This window comes from Calliphora vicina, chromosome 1 (assembly GCF_958450345.1).
Source record: "Calliphora vicina chromosome 1, idCalVici1.1, whole genome shotgun sequence".
NCBI lineage: Eukaryota > Metazoa > Arthropoda > Insecta > Diptera > Calliphoridae > Calliphora > Calliphora vicina.
Genome location: NC_088780.1, coordinates 166,651,718 through 166,674,959, shown reverse-complemented (window position 1 = coordinate 166,674,959; position 23,242 = coordinate 166,651,718). Strand labels below are relative to the sequence as shown.

At 28.4% G+C, this 23,242-nt stretch overlaps 1 protein-coding gene across 1 annotated transcript in view; it reads right to left on the bottom strand.

Moving 5' to 3' along the window:
* The window catches only part of Pli (E3 ubiquitin-protein ligase pellino), an 81,467-nt gene that overhangs the window by 15,760 nt on the left and 42,465 nt on the right, over positions 1 to 23,242 (bottom strand). The window contains exon 2 of the mRNA XM_065498081.1: positions 6,357 to 6,449. Coding sequence (XP_065354153.1) covers positions 6,357 to 6,449 — 93 coding nt within the window. The remainder of the gene's footprint in view (positions 1 to 6,356; positions 6,450 to 23,242) is intronic.

The window sequence follows — 23,242 nt, the reverse complement described above, 5'->3', positions numbered from 1 at the left end:
TTTCCATTCATAAAAAAATGACAATGAAACCATAAATGGGGTTTGTTGGTCTCTTGTTCGTTTGATCGTTCGTTAATTCCTTTCATTCATTCATTCAACTTAATTAAACAACAAGTTTAAGTTTAAGCAAGATAATGCGAATATAATTAAATTATAACAATAATATTTAATATGATGATTGTGAGACTATAAACTGCAGGAGAGATAATATGTACTGATATTTCGTCTTAACATAATCTTAGTAATAACGAAACATTCATAATATTTACTGGATGTATAAATATATTTACAAGTCGTCACAAAAGTAAATACTTAAATGAATGACAGACAAACAAACAATGCTATCAGTTGAAAGAAAATATTCTTATTTACTTCCCACTCCGCTGTAGTACCTTTATTTCATTCTTTCTTTCTTTTTTTGTTGAATTATTTCTGTCTACCTCTCTAGAATATATGAGAAATGCATACATATGTTCATGCATTTACAAGAATAAAATGTTTATGCATTTTATTATCTTTTGTAGTTAAAAAAAATTGAGTTTAAATAAGCCGGGAAGTTTTGCTTTACTTCTTTAATTTGAAAATAAAAGTGCCGCTGAATCACACCGATTGCTCACCGAAGCTTATGATGAATTTATTTCATCGGTTTCAATGTGCGATAGATGGTTTGTGCGGTTCAGAAGTGGTGATTTTGACACGGAAGACAAAGATTGTCCAGGAGAGCCAAACAAGTTTTAAGACCAAGAATTGGTGGCATTACTCCATGAAGATTGTTGACAAACTCAACAAGATTCATCCGAAAGCAGAGAAATTGTGTACCATACAATTTGAAGTTGAGCAACCTTGAAAGACGATTTTGTATGTCTGAAATGCGATAACACAAAGTGTAAGAGATCGTACGTGAATCCCGGATCACCAGTCGAATAGAATTCAAAGGCGCTAAGGTAATTCTCTGTATTTAGTGGGAGCAAATGGGTCGTATCTATTATGAGCTACTAAAATCTGGCCAGACCATCACAGGGAACCTGTACAGAACGCAACTGATTCGTTTGAAGCGAGAATTTATAGAAAAACGCCCAGAATATGCGATCAGACATAAAACCGTAATATTCCATCATAACAATGCCATTTAGAATGGTGGTTGGGAAGATGAAGAACGCTCTATATGGGATACGCTCCACTTAAGAACAGAGTATCCGATATTGGCTTGAGTTGTCCTTTTCAAAAGATGAGCAGTTGTCTTGGCACCAAATCCATATATTCCCAGAAAGATGGGAAATGGTCATAGCTATCAATGGCCATTACTTTGAAAAAAAATGTGTGTACAAATGTTTCAAAATAAATACGACCTAGTTATGTCCGTCCGTCTATCAGTATGTTGAAAACACTATAGGGCCCAAACGAAAGGAGCTAAATGACTGAAAATGTAAACAAATACGCTATGTTGATAAGATTTGTTTGGTATTGAAAATGCGCAATATCGGTCCATGATTTCATCTAGTCCCAACATTAAAGGACCCCGGGAATACAGTTTAAGCTGTCATAACTATGTTGATAATGCAGCAATACAAAGTCCCTCTTTAACTTTCATAATTGTCTTACAACAATTAATATTGTTACGTTTTAACCTTTTCAAAACGTTGGTTTATTTCCTTTAAATAAATCGGATACTTTTGATTGCAAATAAAAGCCGTTTAGTAGAATATACATATGGGGTATTCACACGGTCTACTATTTGGTCATATTGTCATAATGTCCTAATATATTATGATAGTTTAATCAAATTTTTGTTGTGTTTCAAACAAAAAAGTTCTAAACTAATAAGACTATTTGAACTATGTTTATTGTTTTGTCATAAAATAATACAAATTTTTGTTTAAAACACAACAACAACTATTATAATATATTAGGACATTATGACAATACGACTAATAGGAGACCGTATGAATACCCCAATAGAATATACTCAGAAATACAGACACAATTTATAATGTACACAAAATTTACTTGAAAAACACAACACACTTTAAGGCACTCAGTTGATGTTTATTCGAAAAGAGTCTCTGATAAACTCAACTCACGACTGCAACCTCTGCCACTATTTATAACACTGCCATCTGCATTCGAATAGTCTAGATCTTACTAATACATACGCCATCTGTGGTGTACTTTCTACAATGTTCTTTAACTGAATATTCGAATTCGAATACAGCGTTGCCAACTTACGATCAAATCAACTGAAAGCTTTTATTTAATAATGCCCATAGATATGTTACAGTTTGCTATTACAGCACTGTTATTTGAAAGCATTATGCTACTTTTAAATCAGCCCTTAAAATCGTTATATTTGAATTCAAGTACAATTTCGTAACAATATAGTGCTAAAATTGGACATAAAAAAGTTTTATATGAACCTAAATCTTTCCCTAGCTTGTGTGGGGTTCGGTCCATAACTGACCCTGAATATATTTTCGGTTTGTGTGGTGTTTGGTTTATCTGCAGAAAACACCCAAAGTCTTTGACGGGAATCGAACCCGCAACCCTCAGACTGATAGTACAATATCATCTAGTCTATCGGGGATCTCTCTTATATGTATCTTGTTGGGTATAATATTACAGTATACAGATAATAACAATTTCGTTAATTCCTCTTAGTTTTTTTGTTAATTTACAGTCTCTCTCTCCATCATCATCAGCAACATGTTTTATTCTTTTCGCGCTATTTAATAAAAGGAAGTTTAACATTGAGTTTCTTTGTATTCATCTCTTTCCCGGTACATATTTAGTAGTTTATGAGTGTGAACTAAAGTTCAGTGGGCTTTTGACGTTTTTTATTGTTTTCAGTTATTTTTTTCTTACTTTTTTTTCTTTTTTTTTGTAAATATTAATGATGGTAATGAGTATTAATGACTTGGTCGCTTTGAGGCAAAAAATAACTATTATGTCTGTAGTTATGAATGTGTGTTTACAAAACAATTTTTGTTTTTTTGGCCGTTTTTTTTTTCATTTATTTCTTTCAAGTCATGTCGATAAAGTTGTAAGATAGAGGAGTAACAACCAACCAGTAGATGTTTGTATTAAACAACAGTTAATTGCTACAATTAATAATCAAGAGCTTCTTTACAACAGAACAGAACAACAGAAAAATAAAAATAAAAACTATTAAGAGGTCTTTGGCCATGACTTAAGTAACTGCTATTATTAAATTTAGTTACTGCTTAAATAGAGTTAAATGTTATTGGCTGGTTGTTTGGTTAAATATAGTTAAAATGAGCCTACCTACGTTTAAATATAATTAAAAAGGCCAAAACAACAAATTCTTATTGTTGTTTTCTTACAATAAACTCTATTTTTCTATATAAATTTGAGTCTACTTTTATAATAGGTATTTAGCCTTTTTTTTCTTCAAAACACTCAAGGTAACACAACATTTTGTCTGTCTATTATTGGTTTATTGTATGACAATTTGATTTTAATTATTATTTTATTATATTTGTTGTATTTAGAATTTATTAGCAGATAACAATCGTAATCGTTTATGCGAATTCCAAGTTCAGACAGACAGTGTGAAAAATAATAATGGATATTCCTGTTCCCACTTTCACCATTCACCCTATTTTTGAAAGCAATATAAAATAAGATTTCGAAAATTATATAATTAAGGTTAAAAAAATCACTTGTAAACATTTATAATTAGAAATGTTTAGAAAATTAGATACTATTGTTGTAATTATGCTTCCAAAAATAAGGTGAATGGTGAAAGTGAGAACAGGAATAACCCTGAATAATTTTTACAGAAATCATATTTAAAGTCAATACAAAAAACACTTTCAATTTCTAGAAAATGTAAACTTTCTATATGTCCATATATTCTAGTATTGTACGCCAAATTTTTTATCACACTGTACACTGATATTTATGTTTTTGTTCACATTGAATGATGATTAATCCATGTCTGGCATGCCGTTTTTTATTATTAATAAATCCGATTTCAATATCAATATGCATTGGTCATCATTCTGCTGTGTGCAATGCATGCTGTATGCATGTCTCCATATTGGGACAGTTCTCTCCTCTACAAAACTAATTAATCTTTACTGGTCATGAAATAAGCATGAAAATTTAAACTGAATTTATGACCACATTGTTCCAAGTTTACAGCCACATCAAATTCTAAGTTTAACAATAAAAATTTACATTAACAATGACAATGATGATCTGTTTTTGACAAGATTTATGGCGATTTAATGTTTTGCTTCAATAAATGTGAACACTGGTTGCAATGCGATCAAACACAAAAAAAAATGGGGGAAATTGTATTAAAATCAAATGGGGAAAATGCATAAATTTAGTGACAGTAAGTTTCACAATAATAATCTCTACTTATCACTCCTAAGTATGTGAGTTGAGAAATAGAACGAACAAGTTCTTCTAAAATGATTTTCGGAATATGAATCATAGGACCAATTTTGATATAAAAATCGATATTTGGTGGGAAATAAAAGTGATCACAGATTTTTGTCCTTTTTTCTCTAGGACCTCTTAAAACGATCTATGAGTGATTTTAGATTTTTCATATAAAAATCGATATTTGGTGGGAAATAAGAGTGATCACAGATTTTTGTCCTTTTTCCTCTAGGACCTCTTATTAACGACTTATGAGTGATTTTAGATTTTTCATATAAAAATCGATATTTGGTGGGAAATAAGAGTGATCAAAGATATTTATCCTTTTTCCTCTAGGACCTCTTATTAACGATATATGAGTGATTTTAGATTTTTCATATAAAAATCGATATTTAGTGGGAAATACGAGTGATCACAGATTTTTGTTCTTTTTCCTCTAGGACCTCTTATTAAGGATCTATGAGTGATTTTAGATTTTTCATATAAAAATCGATATATGGTGGGAAATAACAGTGATCACATATTTTTGTCCTCTTTCCTCTAGGGCCTATTATTAACGATTTATGAGTGATTTTAGATTTTCATATAAAAATGGATATTTGGTGGGAAATAAGAGTGATCACAGATTTTTGTCCTTTTTCCTCTAGGACCTCTTATTAACGATTTATCTGTGATTTTAGATTTTTCATATAAAAATCGATATTTGGTGGGAAATAAGAGTGATCACAGATTTTTATCCTTTTTCTTCTAGGACCTCTTGTTAACGATCTATGAGCGATTTTAGATTTTTCATATAAAAATCGATATTTGGAGGGAAATAAGAGTGATCACTGATTGTTATCCTCTTTCGTCTAGCACCTCTTATTAACGTTGTATGAGTGATTTTAGATTTTTCATATAAAAATCGATATTTGGTGAGAAATAAGAGTGATCACAGATTTTTATTCTTTTTCTTCTAGGACCTCTTATTAACGGGTTATGAGTGATTTTAGATTTTTCATATAAAAATCGATATTTGGTGGGAAATAAGAGTGATCACAGATTATTATTCATTTTCCTCTAGGGAAATATTAGAGCGTACATTTTTTAATAGTAGCCATCTTAAACTTCTGACACTGTACATTTAAAATTTCATTACGAAATTACTTGAAACAATAATAGTTATAAGTAGTTTGTAGTTTTTCCCTGATACAAATGAACATATTATTTACATGTTATTCCCCCTTTTTATTTTAATACAAAAGTTGTTGTCGTGGACTTAATCTTATTTGTAACTTGTAGTGGCGCGTTAAATGTCAATGTATTCAAATTGATTTGAAAAGAAGGTGTTCTTCAGTTCATTTTGTTGTTTGCTGTCTTTGTTACGAACCAAAAATGTCTAGTAACAATTGTAACAAATGTTTGCCATGGCTTAATTGTTGTGTTCATGTTAATGTCTCTTTAAGATATTTTAAGACTGTAAGTGTAAGTGCGTAATGTCCGTCTTTGGGTCAGGCGCTGGGTCTGTCTGTCAGTGCAAGTATTTCGATATTTTTGTTTGTTTATTTCTTCATATGTCTGTCGTAGTGGCTGCCTGGTCTTTGTCTGTGGCTCAATTAGTTACAATTCCCCGTATCTTGCAAGTACATCCATACATTCGTCCAGACCATAAAGAAAGAGATACCAACAAAACAAAAAGTAAACAATTAAAGTTTAAAGGTTTTTGTTTCTTTTCGTGTGTAAAGTATAGAATTAGTTAAAAATTTTAAGTGCACAGAACTAACAAAAATGTTTTGTAAGAGTTTTTTTTAAAAAAAAGGTTGATATAAACATTTAACAACCACAGAGAAAAAAAAATTAGGCCACTACAAGAAATTAATCATTTAACAATAGTTCACTTTTATATTTTTATTTCTTTGTTAAATTTAATTTTCTTAAAATTGTATAGTTTGATTTATTATTGAACTTACCCCAATATAACTAGTTCTCCATATTTTACACGTGGTTTCTCATGACCATCTGCATCTGATTCCGCTAATGTGGGAGATTCTGAACCATCAGTGCTGTAATGAAAACAAACAAACAAATGATAAATTAGTATTTTTATTATTGTTTTTACCAAAATGAAGATATTAAATCAACTTATTTATTTATTATTTTATTTCAATTTATTTATGTTTCAGAATTTTTTCTTTTGTCTGTAATCGTTTAATGAATGAAGCCGTATAAATTCATTCATAAAAGTTGAAACAAAGCAGACAGAGGCAACGATTACATAAGTACGTGTGAACAATGTTGCATTCGTTGTATTTGTTGCAAAGACCCACACACCAAACTGTATCCAGCAGCAGACCAGACCACAAGACTAAAATCCATGAAATGGTTAAAGACAAAGAGAATACAAAAAAAAAGGAAACTTAAATGAAATTTAAGACGAAAAGAAACAAAATATTAAACGTGTTCGCATTATTTGTAATGTACAATAGGGTAACATATTTATTTTTTAATATAAATGGACATTTCTAAGGTCAAGAACGCGACATTCTTAAGCCTTGAAGTGCTAGATAATTGTAGCACTATAAAATATATGTTTTCTTTATTAATTGTTTCTAAAACATTAGCAATAAACTTTGTATCCCCAACGAGATGCCATGTTTGATTTTGATTGCCTCAAGAATAATGCAAAAATCAGCGAATTGGAACTTAATTTATTGAAGAATTATTTTTTTTAATTAAAATGGAATAATGTATCTAGCAATTGAAAGCTGTCTTGTTGAAATGCTTGCATTGGTTTTAATTTTACTAACTTTAGTGTGATTTGTCACGCGACAATCGTAATGTGACATATTTCAAGTAAATTAAAATCATTATATAAAAGATAACTCAGATAATTTATGTAATAACTCCTAAACTAAGAGGAGCAAACAAAAAAAGTTATTAAAATACCAGCTCTTGTCATGATCTTGAATTACGATCGCGAACGGGACACACTTTGAATATCAAAATAAAACGTCAGAGACCAGAAAAACTTTTGTATGCTTGTAATTAAGAGAGCTATTAACACACAAAAATTACATTATTCAAATACAAGCTGTTGTCTTGATTTATGCCAGATACACTTACGATCGCAAACGGGACACACTTTGAATATCAAAATAAAATGTTTATTAAAAAGTCTTTAAATTTAGTTTCGAATTAAAATTTATAGGACTTTACTAAAACAATCCCGGAGTACTATTAACAAACGATGATTTTGGTACAGGAACGTGACATTGTAACATCATATGAAAAATTTTATGTTAATCGAGCTTTGTTCGTCCTCCTTAAATTTTTTTGTAATCACCAAAGCTTATGGAGAAGGTGTTCCATTGGTTTCAACTTGCAAGAGAGTGGTGATCGGTTCAGAAGTGGTTGGGAAGCCCAGTCCTATTTGTTTTTTGATCGATGAAGAACGCTCTCTCTGGAACAGAGTATTCGAAATTGGCTTGATTCGTTCTTAGCCTCAAAAGTTGAGCAGTTCTTTTAACTCGGAATCCAAACCATGGTCAAAACTTTGAATAAATTTATATTGTAAATATGGAGTGAAACCGGGACTCCGAGATGCACGGATCTCATTCCTGGGAAGAATTCAATTCTTTTAAATTCGCGGCTGAGTAGAGTCTTATCTAGTGCCATTGGGATACTTTGGCCCCAGGACTTTTGTCCTGTAGGATCGTTGGTGAGGCCACTTCGGTGAGCCTTGATTCGAGAAATGTGTTGGATTGGGCGTACGTGGTACATGGGCTGGGGCTTGACCTTAGGTCGTTGTTAGTGGAGCTTTATAGGGGCTCACCTTAACAATAGTAGCTTGGGGTTATAGGTTGCTGGTCGTGTGCTCGCTGGTATTATCCAGAGCGTGTATCGTTTAAGTCTGTCAATTGTCTCTTTTCATGTTAACTAGCTGAGCTATGAAATGGTGCAAGGTGCTTCTTCATTGATCCCTGCATTCAATGAACGGAAATTTGCAAATTGTGTGTACATTAAGTCATGCAATGGCGATGATAGACGTATTAACTTCTATCCGGTGCTGGGAGCACCGTGCGATTAGTCCCTCGAGGCAGGTACCCACGTAAATCTTGAACACATTTGTACAAATGTCTCAAAATAAAAGCAAAAAATTTGAAACAAAAAATCCACCATTATTAGAAAAAATTATTTGTTTATGAACATTTGTATTCATATTTAATTTTTAATAAGTTTTTTTCTTTTTGCTAAAACTAAATTTTGGTTTAGACTCCAATTTTGACTGCTCGATACTCAAAAAATAAATACACCACCCTAATGTATACATGTCTCTTGGTATTCAACATTGATTCTCAGTTTTAAACAGAAACTCAGCTGGTTTGAAAACAATTTTATGCAAACACTACAAGAAAAGGAAACTAAAAAGAAAATAAATAAAAGAACTGCATACAGAAATACATGCAGTTATGTGCATATTTATATCCAGTTATTTATATGCACAATGCATATTATATATCCAAACTAATCAGATCAAATAACACCAACAATAGCCACCATCCATTTACAATACAATTGAATTCAACTAAATGCGTATAACAGAGTGGGTGATTGTTTTCGGAGGGGAGAGCAGTAGATTAATTCCAAGATCTTAATAATAGAATAATGTCAAGTATTTGATTAGAGAATTGAAAAGAGCAGCAAGCGAATAATAATTCAATTAATTTCACTCACAATTGAATTTGTTCATTTCATAAATTTAATGAATTTATTTCCATCAAATTTTTATCAAATTTGTGGATGGCGCCTTTTGAAAATTATGTTGTCTGTTGGGGTTTAATTTTTTACATTTTTGGGGTTTTGTTTGAGGCACTCAACATCAACCCCTTACTCGTATTTGTTTGAAATTTAAACATGATTTATTGTTCACTACAAACAGTAGCCAAAGAACTGAATAGTGAGTGAGTGGGGTTGTTGTATCATCGATTTTCTGCTGCACTTTTAACTTGTGTTTAAACTTTTTCTCTATGTTTTTTTTTAGTTTTTATGCAAAAATAGAAATAAAAATTTAGAAATAAAAAAACCTAAATCATGTTTAAACAAATTACACTGCTTACATCGTAGAAACCCATTCATAAAAACTAGGGAGTCTAGATTTGGGATTTCGTGAGTGGTAAGGGTATTTATAATTTTGTTATTCCGTTAAAAAATTACCATCTTTTCACCAGGGAACTTTGACATCTCTTTTTTTGGGGGCCCTCTTATTATATTCACATACAAACAAACGCTCACATCATTAGTGACAAATCGATAATGCCGCACCAAAAAAAAATGTTGGTTTAAAGCAGTTTAAACTTGAACCAATTTTATTAAATGAAATAGTGGAAAATTTTAACATGAAAATACGCAGAAAGACGTTGCAATTGTTTAAACAATGTTTTTAATGTTTTTAACATCAAAATTGCATGTCAATTGAATTTACAGATTTTTTTAGTTCTATTTTATGAAACTAATACCTTTAAAGAGTTCACCGGGGATTTTGTAGTGTAAAACGTATTTAAACATTTGCATGTCACAGTTTTTTAATCGTCATTTTTTTTTTCTTCTATTTGTTGTTGGTTGCTACATATGACATTGAAGCTTTTCAAATTGTTACAAAATTTCTTTTACTTTTACCACAAAATACTAAAATTAAATGGAAAAGTTCAAAAAGGCTTGAGGGAAAATCGAAGCGGAGGTTGTTCAAAATAGGCGCAGCAGTTTTGCTTTACTGTCTATTTTTTTTTTGTACCCCTCCTTTTGAGCAGTCAGTGGAATAAATAAATAAAAAAAAGGTTGGTCTTCGTGTTTTTTTTTATTATTTGGATTTTGAAAAATTTCAATAAATTTATGGTTGTAAACAAATGAAATACAAAGGTAATAAAATAAATCGTAAGACAATCGTTTGTATTAGGGTCAAAGGTTAAACATATAATGGTTGTTAAATGCTAATACATAAATATTATACCTACATACATATATATTTATAAAGTACTTACAAAATAACTATTTACTTAATAGTTACATAACAAATTTAGAGATCTTCCCTATTAAAGATAACTAAAATACTAAACTACTTACAATATTTATTACCTGTCTAAATTACCATCAATTGTACAAAAGATTTTCTTTACAAATTATTGTACATGATCACTGCAATCATTTCAATATGATTACAGTTATTTATTGGATGTATGACTTTAAAATGCGGTATTTACAATCGATGGCGTATCTTTTTAACGCGTTTTTTATTTTTAGTTTATTTTTGCCTCGAAAATGTCGAATTTTGTGCCCACTAAGCGTTATATGCGGGAAGTTTTGCTTTACTTCTTTAATATGAAAAAAAAAGGTGCCACTGAAATACACCGATTGCTCACTAAAGCTTATGGTGAATGTGTTTCATTGGTTTCAATGTGCGAGAGATGGTTTGTTCGGTTCAGTAGTGGTGATTTTGACACGGAAGAGAAAGATTGCCCAGGCCAGCCAAACAAGTTTGAAGACCTAGAGTTGTAGGCATTACACCATGAAGATTGTTGTCAAACTCAACAAAAGAGCTTGCAAAATCATTCGGACCTACTCAAGCAGCAATTTCAAAATGTTTGCGAGCAATAGGATTCATCCCAAAGTAGGGATATTGGATACCATACGCTCTTGTCATAAACAACAAAAAATTCGAAATAAATTTTTTTAAGCTGCCTAAAAGTATGCTTTAATAGTTATTTTATTCCTTTAGTTTTTACTTACTAACTTACATATATTGACCTACCTAATCAGCAGTGTTAAGAATCATTCCTAGGAAGTTCATATGTTCTAGAAAGTTGTTTATTGAAATCTTAGGTACATTTTTGTTGTTCATTGTTTCCTTGAATTTTGAACGTTTTGCTACCTATGGACCTGAACAGGGGAAAAAAGGTTAAAAAAATCGAATTTTTTAAAGTTTTTCGCGATTTTGATCTTGAAGATTCTTTACGACAAGGGCTACAACTTTGCTTCAGAGAGTAAATCAAAATTCCGAACTGTTTGCAAGATATGAGCCTGAGATAATGATCACTTTATTGCAAAAATGACTCCGAGGCCACATAAAAAAATTGCATGACTTTGGGCAAAACTGGGAGACACGGTTCTTTTTTGTTTGGTATTTTATCACGTACTGGTGTCCGTTTATGGTTATATTTCCATGACTCAAAAAATTACACATAGTGATATCCATGGCGCTTAGGTAATGCTCTTTATTTGGTGGGAGCGAAAGGTTCCTCTCTATTATGAGCAGCTGAAATCTGATCAGACCATCATAAGTAACCAGTACCGAACCCAACTGATTCGTTTGAAGTGAGTATTGACAAAAAAAAAACTCCCAGAATATGCGGCCAGATATGAAACCGTAATATTCCATCATGAGAATGCCACATGTTGCAATACCTGTTAAAAACTATTGAGAAAGAAGTGGTTGGGAAGATTTGCCTCATCCATTTTATAGTCCAGACCGTGCCCCGTCCGACTACTATTTGTTTCGATCGATGCAGAACGCCCTCTCTGGGATTCGCTTCACTTCAAAACAAAGTTTCCGATATTGGCTTAATTCGTTCTTATCCTCAGAAGATGAACAGATCTTTTGGCTCGGAATCCATATGTTGCCAGAAAGATGGGAAAATGTCATAACTAACAATGGCCAATACTTTATATTGTACAAATCAGAGCTGTAAATGAATCTTTATTTTTTAAATTAATTGAATGAAATTTGAGTCAATTCAAATTAGTAAAACTGAATTGCAATTCATTTCCAATTCAAATGAATTTGTCAAAGTGAATTGCAATTCATTTCCACTTCATTTGAATTGATTTTGAATTCAATTCATTTTACAGATTCATTTGAATTAAAAACGAATTGCAACTCATTTATACAAATTCATTTGAATTTGTTAAAATTACCTTCAATTCTTTTTAGTTGTGAAAAGAATTAATTCAAAATTTAGCTAATTCGTAACGAATTAAAATCAAAAAAGAATGATTCATTTACAGCTCTGGTACAAATGTTTTAATTCATATATACCCAATAACAACACAACAACAGCGACCAACCATAATATTAGTAATTATTTATAAGGTGCCCGCCACCATAATATTGTTAAATAACTTTTAATCATGTTGAAATGATTGCTGTGGTCATGTACAACTAGAAAAGAGAAGCGAGAAAAAAATATAGTTGTACATGATCACAGCAAAAATTTCAACATGATTAAAAGTTATTTAACAATATTATGGTGGCGGGAACCTTATAAATAATTACTGTAACCATAAATAATCTTGTAAACATGTTGAAATGATTGGTGTGTTCATGTATAGAACTCCATTTTTTCTCTGTGTATTATTAAGAGTTTTTAACAAGAATTTTATTAAAATTGTCTTTCAATTTAGAAACCCACAACACCAATTGACAAACAAATTAATTATGACTAGTGCAGGAATTTTGTTGATGAATTCAATGTCGAAATCTGGACAAATTTATTTTTTAGAGTTTTACAAATTTCAGCAGATGGCAAATTTCAATAATCATAAACGGCCCGAATGAAAGCAATTTTATTGAAAATGAAGACAAGGTTTTTTTTTAAATATTTAAGCAACCTGATCTTGCAAGTAAGATTATTTCTTATTTACTTTAACCGTTTTCTTTGAAGGTGTATTAAAACCTAAAAACTCAACAAAATCGCATAATAAAAACTCTCCTATTACTACAAATTCATGGCAAGTATTTGTTTTCATTTCAGTTTTCTTTTCAAGATTTAAATCTGGTTATTTGCAAAATTTAACACAATTTCTAAGAGGGATGGATGTGTTTATTCATTCATCTTTTTTTTGTTTTTGTTTTGGATTTGGTTTGGTTTTCTTGGAGGTGCATGCAATCCAGACAGAACACCTGCACTTGTACATCAATACGGCATAAAAACACACACAGAATAAACAAAAAAGGAACAAAATTATAATAAAAAAAAGAAACCCATGAACAAGTATGTGGCTCATTGTCAGACAGTTTTTTTTTTTGTTGTGTTAGGTTTTGAATGGAATCGGAAACCCTTTAAATGATGACATGAAATGCAGAAAATATGCACAATTTACGTATATAGATATACTTTATTATAATGTTTAAAAAAACATACAATACATGTATTTATGTCTGTACGTATGTATTTCTATATTATTTAGGGTACTCACAGTTTGAGTACCCAGGAATCTCATAACAAAACCAGCAGGCTTAGATAAATACACATAGATGGGAAACTCTCCTGTCAAAAACCTAACTCAGTTGTTAAAACACTAAGTGGTGAGAATGTATTAGTAAGAAAAATTATGTGAACACCCGTATGTGTGATTATTTTGAATAATTTTTTGTTTGAATTTTTTTTTACTAGTTTCCGCTCTATGCGTATTTCTCTATGTGGATTTGGTGTTTTGAAAATTAAAAAATAATTTAAAATAAAATGATGTATTTGCCTTACCCCTGTCTATACTTGACAGATATTTATTATAACAATTAATGACTTTGTTCTCAAGACAATGTTGTCTGAGCAAAAGCACAACAATTTTGTCATAGCGAAGCAATAATACTAATAAATGGAGACTATACCTGATAATTTTTTATCATGACGTTTATCATGATAACAATATATCAGGTATAGACAGGGTGTTAAATATTTTTATTAAAAATATTTAAAATTTACTTTAATGCCACCCTGTGCATAGCCCTAATAATTTATATTATTTGAAATAGGAGCTATGTTATTAGAAATTTATTTTAGCGTAAAATATTTTCTGTTTGTTTATATATTTCTTTTAAAAAATTATATGAATTTATTACATAAATTGCTTTTACTTTATAACTGCCATATTATTTGAACACGAATATTGTTTTGTGCCAATTAAATAATAAAAATGTAAAAAAAAACCTACAACTTTGTAGACGAAAAATAATAGAAAATTGTACATTAACACAGATTCTTTTCTTTTTAAGGTTTTATTTAAAAATAACAAATATTTAACTTAAATAACAGCAAAAACTTTGTATTTTCCAAAATAGTTCATAACTGAGATAACCAAAATAAGACTTAAACAATCTAAGTTATATTGCCACATAATTCGTGTCTATTTTGAGAGAAATAAAGTCTAAACTCTGGTTATATTTTCTCCACTTTTATGGGAAACTATTTGACCGCCCCGGCTTCGCCCGGTAGCATTTACTAATATTAGTTCTTCAAGTTTCTCGAACCCATATACGCCTGTTCTTATTTATTTGCAACTAAAATATTTAAATTTGTACTGCATACTTTAGGGAGCTTTTTTATTACTGTTGACTGGACTCAAAAAACTAAATTCCGAGTTTTACCCGGAATTTTAGATTTTTTTTTCTTTACAAATCACCATGAAAATTTCGAATCGAATAAAAATAATCAGCCAAATCGCTCCAGCCGTTCTCACGTGATGACTTTACATACATGGACCATTTCATTTTTATATATATATATAGATAAAGAAAACAGGTAATTTTTTTTTAGTTGCTTTTACAAAAATATGTAACCACAACTAAAAGTTATGTCACCAGTGTCTCTGAACAACATTTAACTCATTGCGGTTTAGTGGTCACTTTACTAACCACCTTTTCTATAATATTTAAAACAAGTTTATTGCCATCTATTGGCATTTTGCTAAACAATTATATTTTTTGAAGTCATCATTTATGTTTTTTTGCAAAACTTTGCAGTCAGAATGCTCTGGTTAGATAAATATATTAATTTGAAAATATTGTAAAAATCAGACTTTCACGCCTTCAATAAAATATAGCACAGAGTGTTTATTGATCATCGAATTCAGTGTTACTTTGCTTTTTCATTTGTTTGATTAGAAAATTTAATCAAAAATATTTGATTTCCAAAAAATTTATACGAAACGAAAATAATAATTTTCAATGCCAAACTCCAAGGTGGTTAGTAAACTAACCACTTCACTATACAAAAACCCTTGGAATGGAGTGATTTTTTTATATTTTCATTTAATTTTTTCCTACTTTTTATAATAAATAAATGCAATTGTTTTGATTTTAAACTTAAACACCAAATAGCGTTGCTGAAAGAGTTAACAAAATAGTTATGTAAATATTATTTCTTTAATAACAATCCTGAAATACATACATATTAAAGTATATACATAAATATTACTCTAACGACCTACTTAATTTATTTATTAACTACAAATTTGCTAATAATAACTCTTTCTAAAATAAGTTATTCTCTAGCAGTTTCGTTTGTTTTTTTAGCTTTAGATAAAAGAGTTAGTTATACTTATATTTAAAGCATGAACATCCAATTGAAGACATTGCATAAGTTCTCAGAAAAAGCAATGACAATTATCGTATTACAAAGAATATGAACACAATTTAGCATTATTTTTCTAGAAAATGTACACGCAAAAAATGTATAAAAGTTATAAATCGTGCCATTTTTAAAGAAACTAAATTTTAGTAAGGGAAAGTAAATATTTGAAAATTAAATTAACACGGAAACTAATTAAATTGTTATTAGCTTTTAAAATTAAAAATATACTAGCAAGTTGTTGCCTTGGAATTTAAAAAAAATCACTCAGTCAATCTATAATTGCATAATATTTAACTTTCCTAAAGGAAAAGGTTCCCTGATAATCCGGCCAAAGCAACCAGTCAACAGCGCATAGAAACTAACTTATTCCCCAACAATGAATTTATCCTATAATAATTGGATTAAGAATAAAGCCTTTTGTATTCCCATAATTTATTTTTGAAAGCATTTTTAATCAGTTTTCTACAATATAAAAGACTTGTTTTATAAAAAAACAAGTAAGAGAGCAATATTCGGCTGTGCCGAATCTTATATACCCTTCACCAAATTAAAAATTTTTTTTTTAATGTTTTAAAATTTTTTTAAAAAAATTTTTTTTTTCCAAATTGTTTTTTAATTTTTAAAAATTTTTTTTTTTTTAATTTCTTTAATTAATTTTTTTGGAAAAAGAATTTATGAAAAAAAAAAATTTTTGATGAAAAAAAATTTGGGTTAAAAAATATTTTTTTTCGATTTTGACCCATTGTATGTCCAACTTACTATGGTCTTATATACGTCGTTGCAAAGGTCTTTGAAATATCTATTATTAGATATCCATATTGTCTATATTAATGACTTAGTAATCCAGATATAGGTAAAAAAATAGGTCAAAAATTGAGGTTGTCCTAGTTTTTTCCTTATATCTCAGCCATTTGTGGACCGATTTTCTCGATTTTAAATAGCGACCGAGCCGGAAGAATTTCGGAGATATTGCTGTATGAATCGTGTATGTAAGTTATTTGGGGGCTTCGGAAAGTTGATTTCAACACACAGACGGACATGGCTATATCGATTCCGCTATCTATAACGATCCAGAATATATATACTTTATGGGGTCGCAAATGAAAAATGTGGAAATTACAAACGGAATGACAAACTTATATATACCCTTGCCACTCATGGTGAAGGGTATAAAAAAAACTTTAAGATCAAAACATGACGATCTGTTTTGTATAGAAAACTTGTAGATCGAAAACTAGTCGATTTTTTTATACAGAAATCTTGTTGATCGGTTTTCGATATAAAGCTAGTCGATCAGTTTTGTATATAAAATATGTTGATAGGGTTTCTATAGAAAACTTCTCGATAAGTTTTCTCGGAAATACTTCTATAGAAAATTTGATCAGTTTTCTATCAAAAGCTTGTTTTATAAAGAAAATCTTATGATCAGTTTTGAATAGAAAACATGACGATCAGTTTTGAATAGAAAACATGACGATCAGTTTTGTATAGACAACATGTTGATCGGGTTTCTATAGAAAACGTTCAGATCAGTTTTGTAAAGAAAACTAGTTGATCGATTTTCTATAAAAAATTGTTCGATAAGTTTTCTCTAGAAAATTTATGGAAAATTATTCCATAGATTTCGATCAGTTTTCTATAAAAGACTTTATGATCAGTTTTGAATAGAAAACTCGATCTGGTTTGTATAGAAAACATGTTGCTTGGGTTTCTATAGAAAACTTGTAGATCAGTTTTGTAAAGAAAAATTTCTTCTATAGAAAATTCGAGTTAATCAGTTTTATAAAAAAAAAATTTTTTTCGATGAGGTTTCGTCATGTTTTTGTAGAAAACTTTTCGATCATTTGATCAGTTTTCTGTAAGAAATGTTTTAATCAATTTGCTGTAGGAAACTTTTGATCAGTCGATCAATTTGCTACAACTGAGATCAGTTCTGTTTCAAACAGAGAAAATTTCTCCATCAGTTTTCATAATTTCAGATCATATTTTGATCTGTCGATCAGTTTTCTATTTATCGATCAGTCGATAATTTTTTTTTAGATCTATAGACAAATTTTAGGTTTTTCATAGTTAAATTTCCAAAAGTTCAAACAACATTTTATAACAAGCATTTCGATCAGTTTTATATAAAAAATATTTGGAACTGTTGATCAGTTTTCTATAAAAAAAACTTTTTGATCACTTTTTAACAGGTTTCTATAGAAATTTTAATAGTTTTCTATAGACAAATTTTACGTTTTTCATATTTAAATTTAACTTTTTTTAAATCTTGAAATTTTTACTTAAAACGACAAATCATATTCACTGAGTTGAATTGTTTTTTGGTTTATTAAATTAGAAAAACAAACCATATTTAGCAATCACACTTTAGTAAATAGCATTTTAGTTATTATTTGGTGTGTGTTAAAAGACCATTTAAAAATTATTATTTTAAATAGAAACAAAAAGAAAGACGTAACAAACTATTACGTGTATTACTTACATTCATATTTATGTATCATAAAATAATGTGGTGTTTGTTGTTGAGGCCTAGTGACTCTATTTACTTTCAAAGTTTATGCAACAATAAATCTATTTTTAAATCATTATTTTTTAACACTTTACTTTTATTTTATTTTCATTTTTTGTTTCAGTTTCTTTTCGCCTTCTATTATTGTACTTGACAACAGTGGTGCGTGATTCTATTCATTTGGATGTTTCTTTACACAAAAAATATTTGTTGTTTTTTTCAACAAACAATTGCATGGATTGTAGTACAAGTATGAGGAAAATTATATGTAATACTTATAAAGCTCATCACTTGTACAAAATGTTGGTAAAATGCTAAAAATAAATAAAAAAAAAAAATTGCCAACATTTTGTGCTGCCTTTTGTTGGTTACAAGTGTATGATTTTTAAATTTCCGTAAAATGAAAATTAGGCCATAACTACTAGTATGAGTGATTCCATACAATTGTGACTCTATTCAAAAGATGACAATCATTTTAAATGATTTTAACCAAACTACTACTTACAAGTAGTTAACAAAGCAAATGCTTTAAATTATATTAATACAAATTATATGTTAACAATTGAATACTTAAAAATTAAGAGGAGTAACTAGTTAAGCAACTAGGATCGGTTATTAGAACTATTATAAAATTGTCTATTTATTAAAATGAATAATAGTTTTTTCAAGTTCAACAAATTATAATAAAAAAGTATTAGCTTCACATATAAGTACATGCTATAAAAAAAACCTCATAAACATTTACATTTTTTCCTTTGAAGGCCAAATTAGTTTCATTACGTACGCTTAGATTTCTTTAAGTGTAATTTAAATGCTTCCGAAAGCTGTTAAAAGCAACGACGTAAAATGCGTAATAAGAAACCATATTTGGCGTTTCTATTTATAATTTTGTAACAAATATTGTGTTGGAGGTTTCCATAGTTTATTATTATTATTTTAAATGAAATTAATTACATTACGAGTATGGGGGTTTTGTTGATTTCTAATTGATTGAAAAGGTTAAAAAATAATTATTTTAGAAATTAAGAAATTTTAAAATGTAGCTGAAACTGTGGCAGAATTTTTTGTAATATTATACAAGGAATAAAGTACCAAAAGGTTAAAACATACATTTTTCTATTCGAGAGTTAAAAAATAAAATTCGCAAAAAGAAAGTTTATTTAAATCGTTTTCGATAGAAAGCTAAATACAGTCTGAACGACTGGAATAAATTTTATTTTAAAGAATATTATTTTTAAACTCTCGAATTAAAAAAAATAGACTTCGCTCGTAAATACATACATGGACTATTTACTAATGTTAGTTCTTCAAGTTTCTCCAAAAAATGTCTCTTGTTAAGAAAAATGAGAAGTTAAAAGGAGGCAAAATATTAAAAATTAAAAATTTCGAATTTTTGAACGACTCCAGCTGTTCTCACGTGATGTCATTATATACATGGATCATTTCGTTTATATATATATAGATTATAAATGGAATTATAAAGTACCCAAAGCTTAAAACATACATTTTTCTATTCGAGAGTTAAAAAATTAAATTCGCACAAAGAAAGTTTATTTGAATCATTTTCGATAGAAAGAAAAATACTGATTTTGCCTAAAAGAATGCTAAAGACGAAAACTGAACGACTGGAATCAAGTTTATTTTTAAGAATTTTATTTTTAAACTCGCGAATTAAAAAACATATAATGAAAGAAGAAAATAATAAAACAAATAGGTAATTCAAAATATAAATATTATAAAATAAATTATAAAGTACCCAAAGCTTAAAACATACATTTTTCTATTCGAGAGTTTAAAAATAAAATTCGCAGAAATAAACATTATTGCTTAAAAAAACGCTAACGACGAAAACTGAACGACTGCAACAAAGTATATTTTTAAGAATTTTATTTTTAAACTCGCGAATTAAAAACAAAATCTTATATACATTTTTTTTTAAATTTAAAAAATTTATTGTTTTTAAATTTAAACATTTTTTTTTGTTTTTTTTTTTTGGTAAAAAAAAAAATCCGGTTAAAAATTTTTTTTTCCGATTTTGATCCATTGTAGGTCCATTCTACTATGGTCTTATATACGTCATTGCAAAGGTCTCTGAAATATCTATCATTAGATATCCATATTGTCTATATTAATGACTTGGTAATCCAGATATAGGTCAAAAATCGAGGTTGTCCTGTTTTTTTTCTCATATCTCAGCCATTTGTGGACCGATTTTAAATAGCAACCGAGCCGAAAGAATTCTGCAGATATTGAAGTATGAATCGTGTTATTCAAGAGTTAAAAAATAAAATTCGCTGAATTAAACTTTATTGCTTAAAAAAACGCTAACCACGAAAAGTGAACGACTGAATTAAAGTTTATTTTTAAGAATTTAAACTCGCGAATTAAAAAAAACTAACCGACGAAATAACCAAAAAATAGGGAATGGAAATTCTAATATTCCTATATAAATTGCTGTTTGTATTCAAAATATCATAAAAAGCAGCCATCAATTATGACAAAATCTCAACAAAAAAAACTTAACCAGAAGTTAATAAAATAAATATATGATAGTCATTAACGAAAACTTCTCAGAATTAATAAGTGTTTTTCATAAATATATAAAACTTTACTTTATCTTTAGTTCAATTAACCCCCGTTAACACGAAGTCTGGTTATGCCTTAACTAATAGTTATACTGTCGGTTAAAATAATTTTTGTACGAAAACTGTCAGTATAACTATTAGTTAAAACATAACCAGACTTCGTGTTACTGGGGGTAAGTCAACAGTATTTACTTACATATATTGTTTTCTAACAAATTTTTAAAGCCTTTTTTGTAATTTACGATGTCTATATTGATTTTGGTAAAGAGTTTTATTTTTATGTTTTATTTAGCCTTAAGAAACACACAAAAAGAAATTAACTAATAATTTTATAATAATTGGTTGTGAAGACATGTATAAGGAATGTGAACAGTTAAACTGTTCAAACACGATCAGAGAGTCGCTATATTTATTTTGCAAGTTTAATAATGGACAAATTGTAAATTTTAGAATTTATTTGCTAAAATAAAAAAATCTTAATTTTGCTCGTCTTAAACCTGTTATTTATATTAAAACGAAATCAATTTTTTTTCATTATTCACATAAAAGTTTACATTGTGTAAACAATATGAAAACAATCCAAAATCACAGAAAAACGCGAACATAGCTAATGTTTTCTTATTTTACATAAGAAAAGTGTGAAATCCAATTGTTTACATTATTTACATAATATCAACAATATAATAATAATAATAAAAATGCATAATATTGAATCGAATACGTAATTTACATTGTGTAAACAGTAGGTAAATAATTTAAAATGTTGATGAAAACTTTACATTCATCCAGTATTCCTATTATACATAGAAAATAAAGTGAAATTGTATTATTTACATAATGTTAACAATATGTAAAATATGTAAATTTAAAATCGCACTAGAAACCTAACATAACTAATGTTTTCTTATTCAGCATACAAAATAGCGTAAAATCTAATTGTTTACATTTTTTATATTATGTCAACAATAAGTAAGGAATTGAAAAAATCTATAAAAATGTCTATAAATATAGAAAAATAGTAAAAATTAATAATATTGAATTATACATAATTTACATTGTGTAAACAGTAGGTATATTTTTATAATTAAAAACTTTACATCCATCATATTTTCCTATTTTACATAGAAAATACAGCAAAATTGAATTATTTACATAATGTCAATAATATGTAAACAATTGCAAATCGCCAGAGAAACCTAACATAACTAATGTTTTCTTATTTTACATACGAAATTGTGCAAAACTCAATTTTATACATTATTTACATAATGTCAATAATGTATAAGGAATTGAAAAAAAATATAAAAATTGCTTTATATTTATAAAAAACCTAACAAATCCATAAATTAGTCTTGTTTACATAATTTTCATGGTGTAAACATATGTAAAGAATTTAAAATTTTGCAAAATATCTTTAATAAATCAAATTTTCTTATTTTATATACAAAATAAAGTGAAATGGAATTGTTTACAAAATTTACATGGTGTAAAGAATTGTATATCTTGCTAAAAACATTACATAAGTCATTTTTTCCTATTTTACACAAACAATAAAGTGAAATTGTATTTTTTACCTTATTTACATAATGTAAACAATTGAAAATCGCCCTAGAAACCTGACAGAACTATTGTTTTCATTTTTTACATACAAAATTGTGTAAAATTCTATTTTTTACATTATTTACATAATATCAGTAATGACACTATTTACATAATGTCAGTAATGTGTAAGGAATTGAAAAAACTATACAAATTGCATTATATTTATAAAAAACATAAAAAACCCATAAAATTGTATTATTTACATTGTGTAAAGAATTTAAAATTATGCAAAATAAAGTTAATAAATTAAAATTACTTATTTTGTATGCAAAATAAAATAAAATGGAATTCTTTACATAATTTCATGAATATGTAAACAATTGAAAAAAAAATGTTTTGTTATTTTACATAAAAAATTATGCAAAATTCATTTATTTAAAAAATTGAATAAAAAAGCCTTAAAATTTTATTGTTTACATAATTTACATTATGTAAACAAAGTGTAAATAATAGAAAATCTTGGTAAAAATCTTTAATAAATCAAATTGTCTTATTTTATATACAAAATAAAGAGAAATGGTATAGTTTACACAATTTCCATGGTGTAAAAAATATGTAAATAATTGAAAATCTTGCTAAATATCTTACCTACAACAAATTTTCTTAATTTTTATACAAAACTAAAGTAAAATAGAATTGTTGACATAATTTACATTGTGTAAAGAAAGTGTAAAGAATAGAAAATCAAGGTAAAAATCAATCAATGGTACAAAAATAATTTATTTAACAAAAAATTCTTAAAATTGTATTGTTTATAT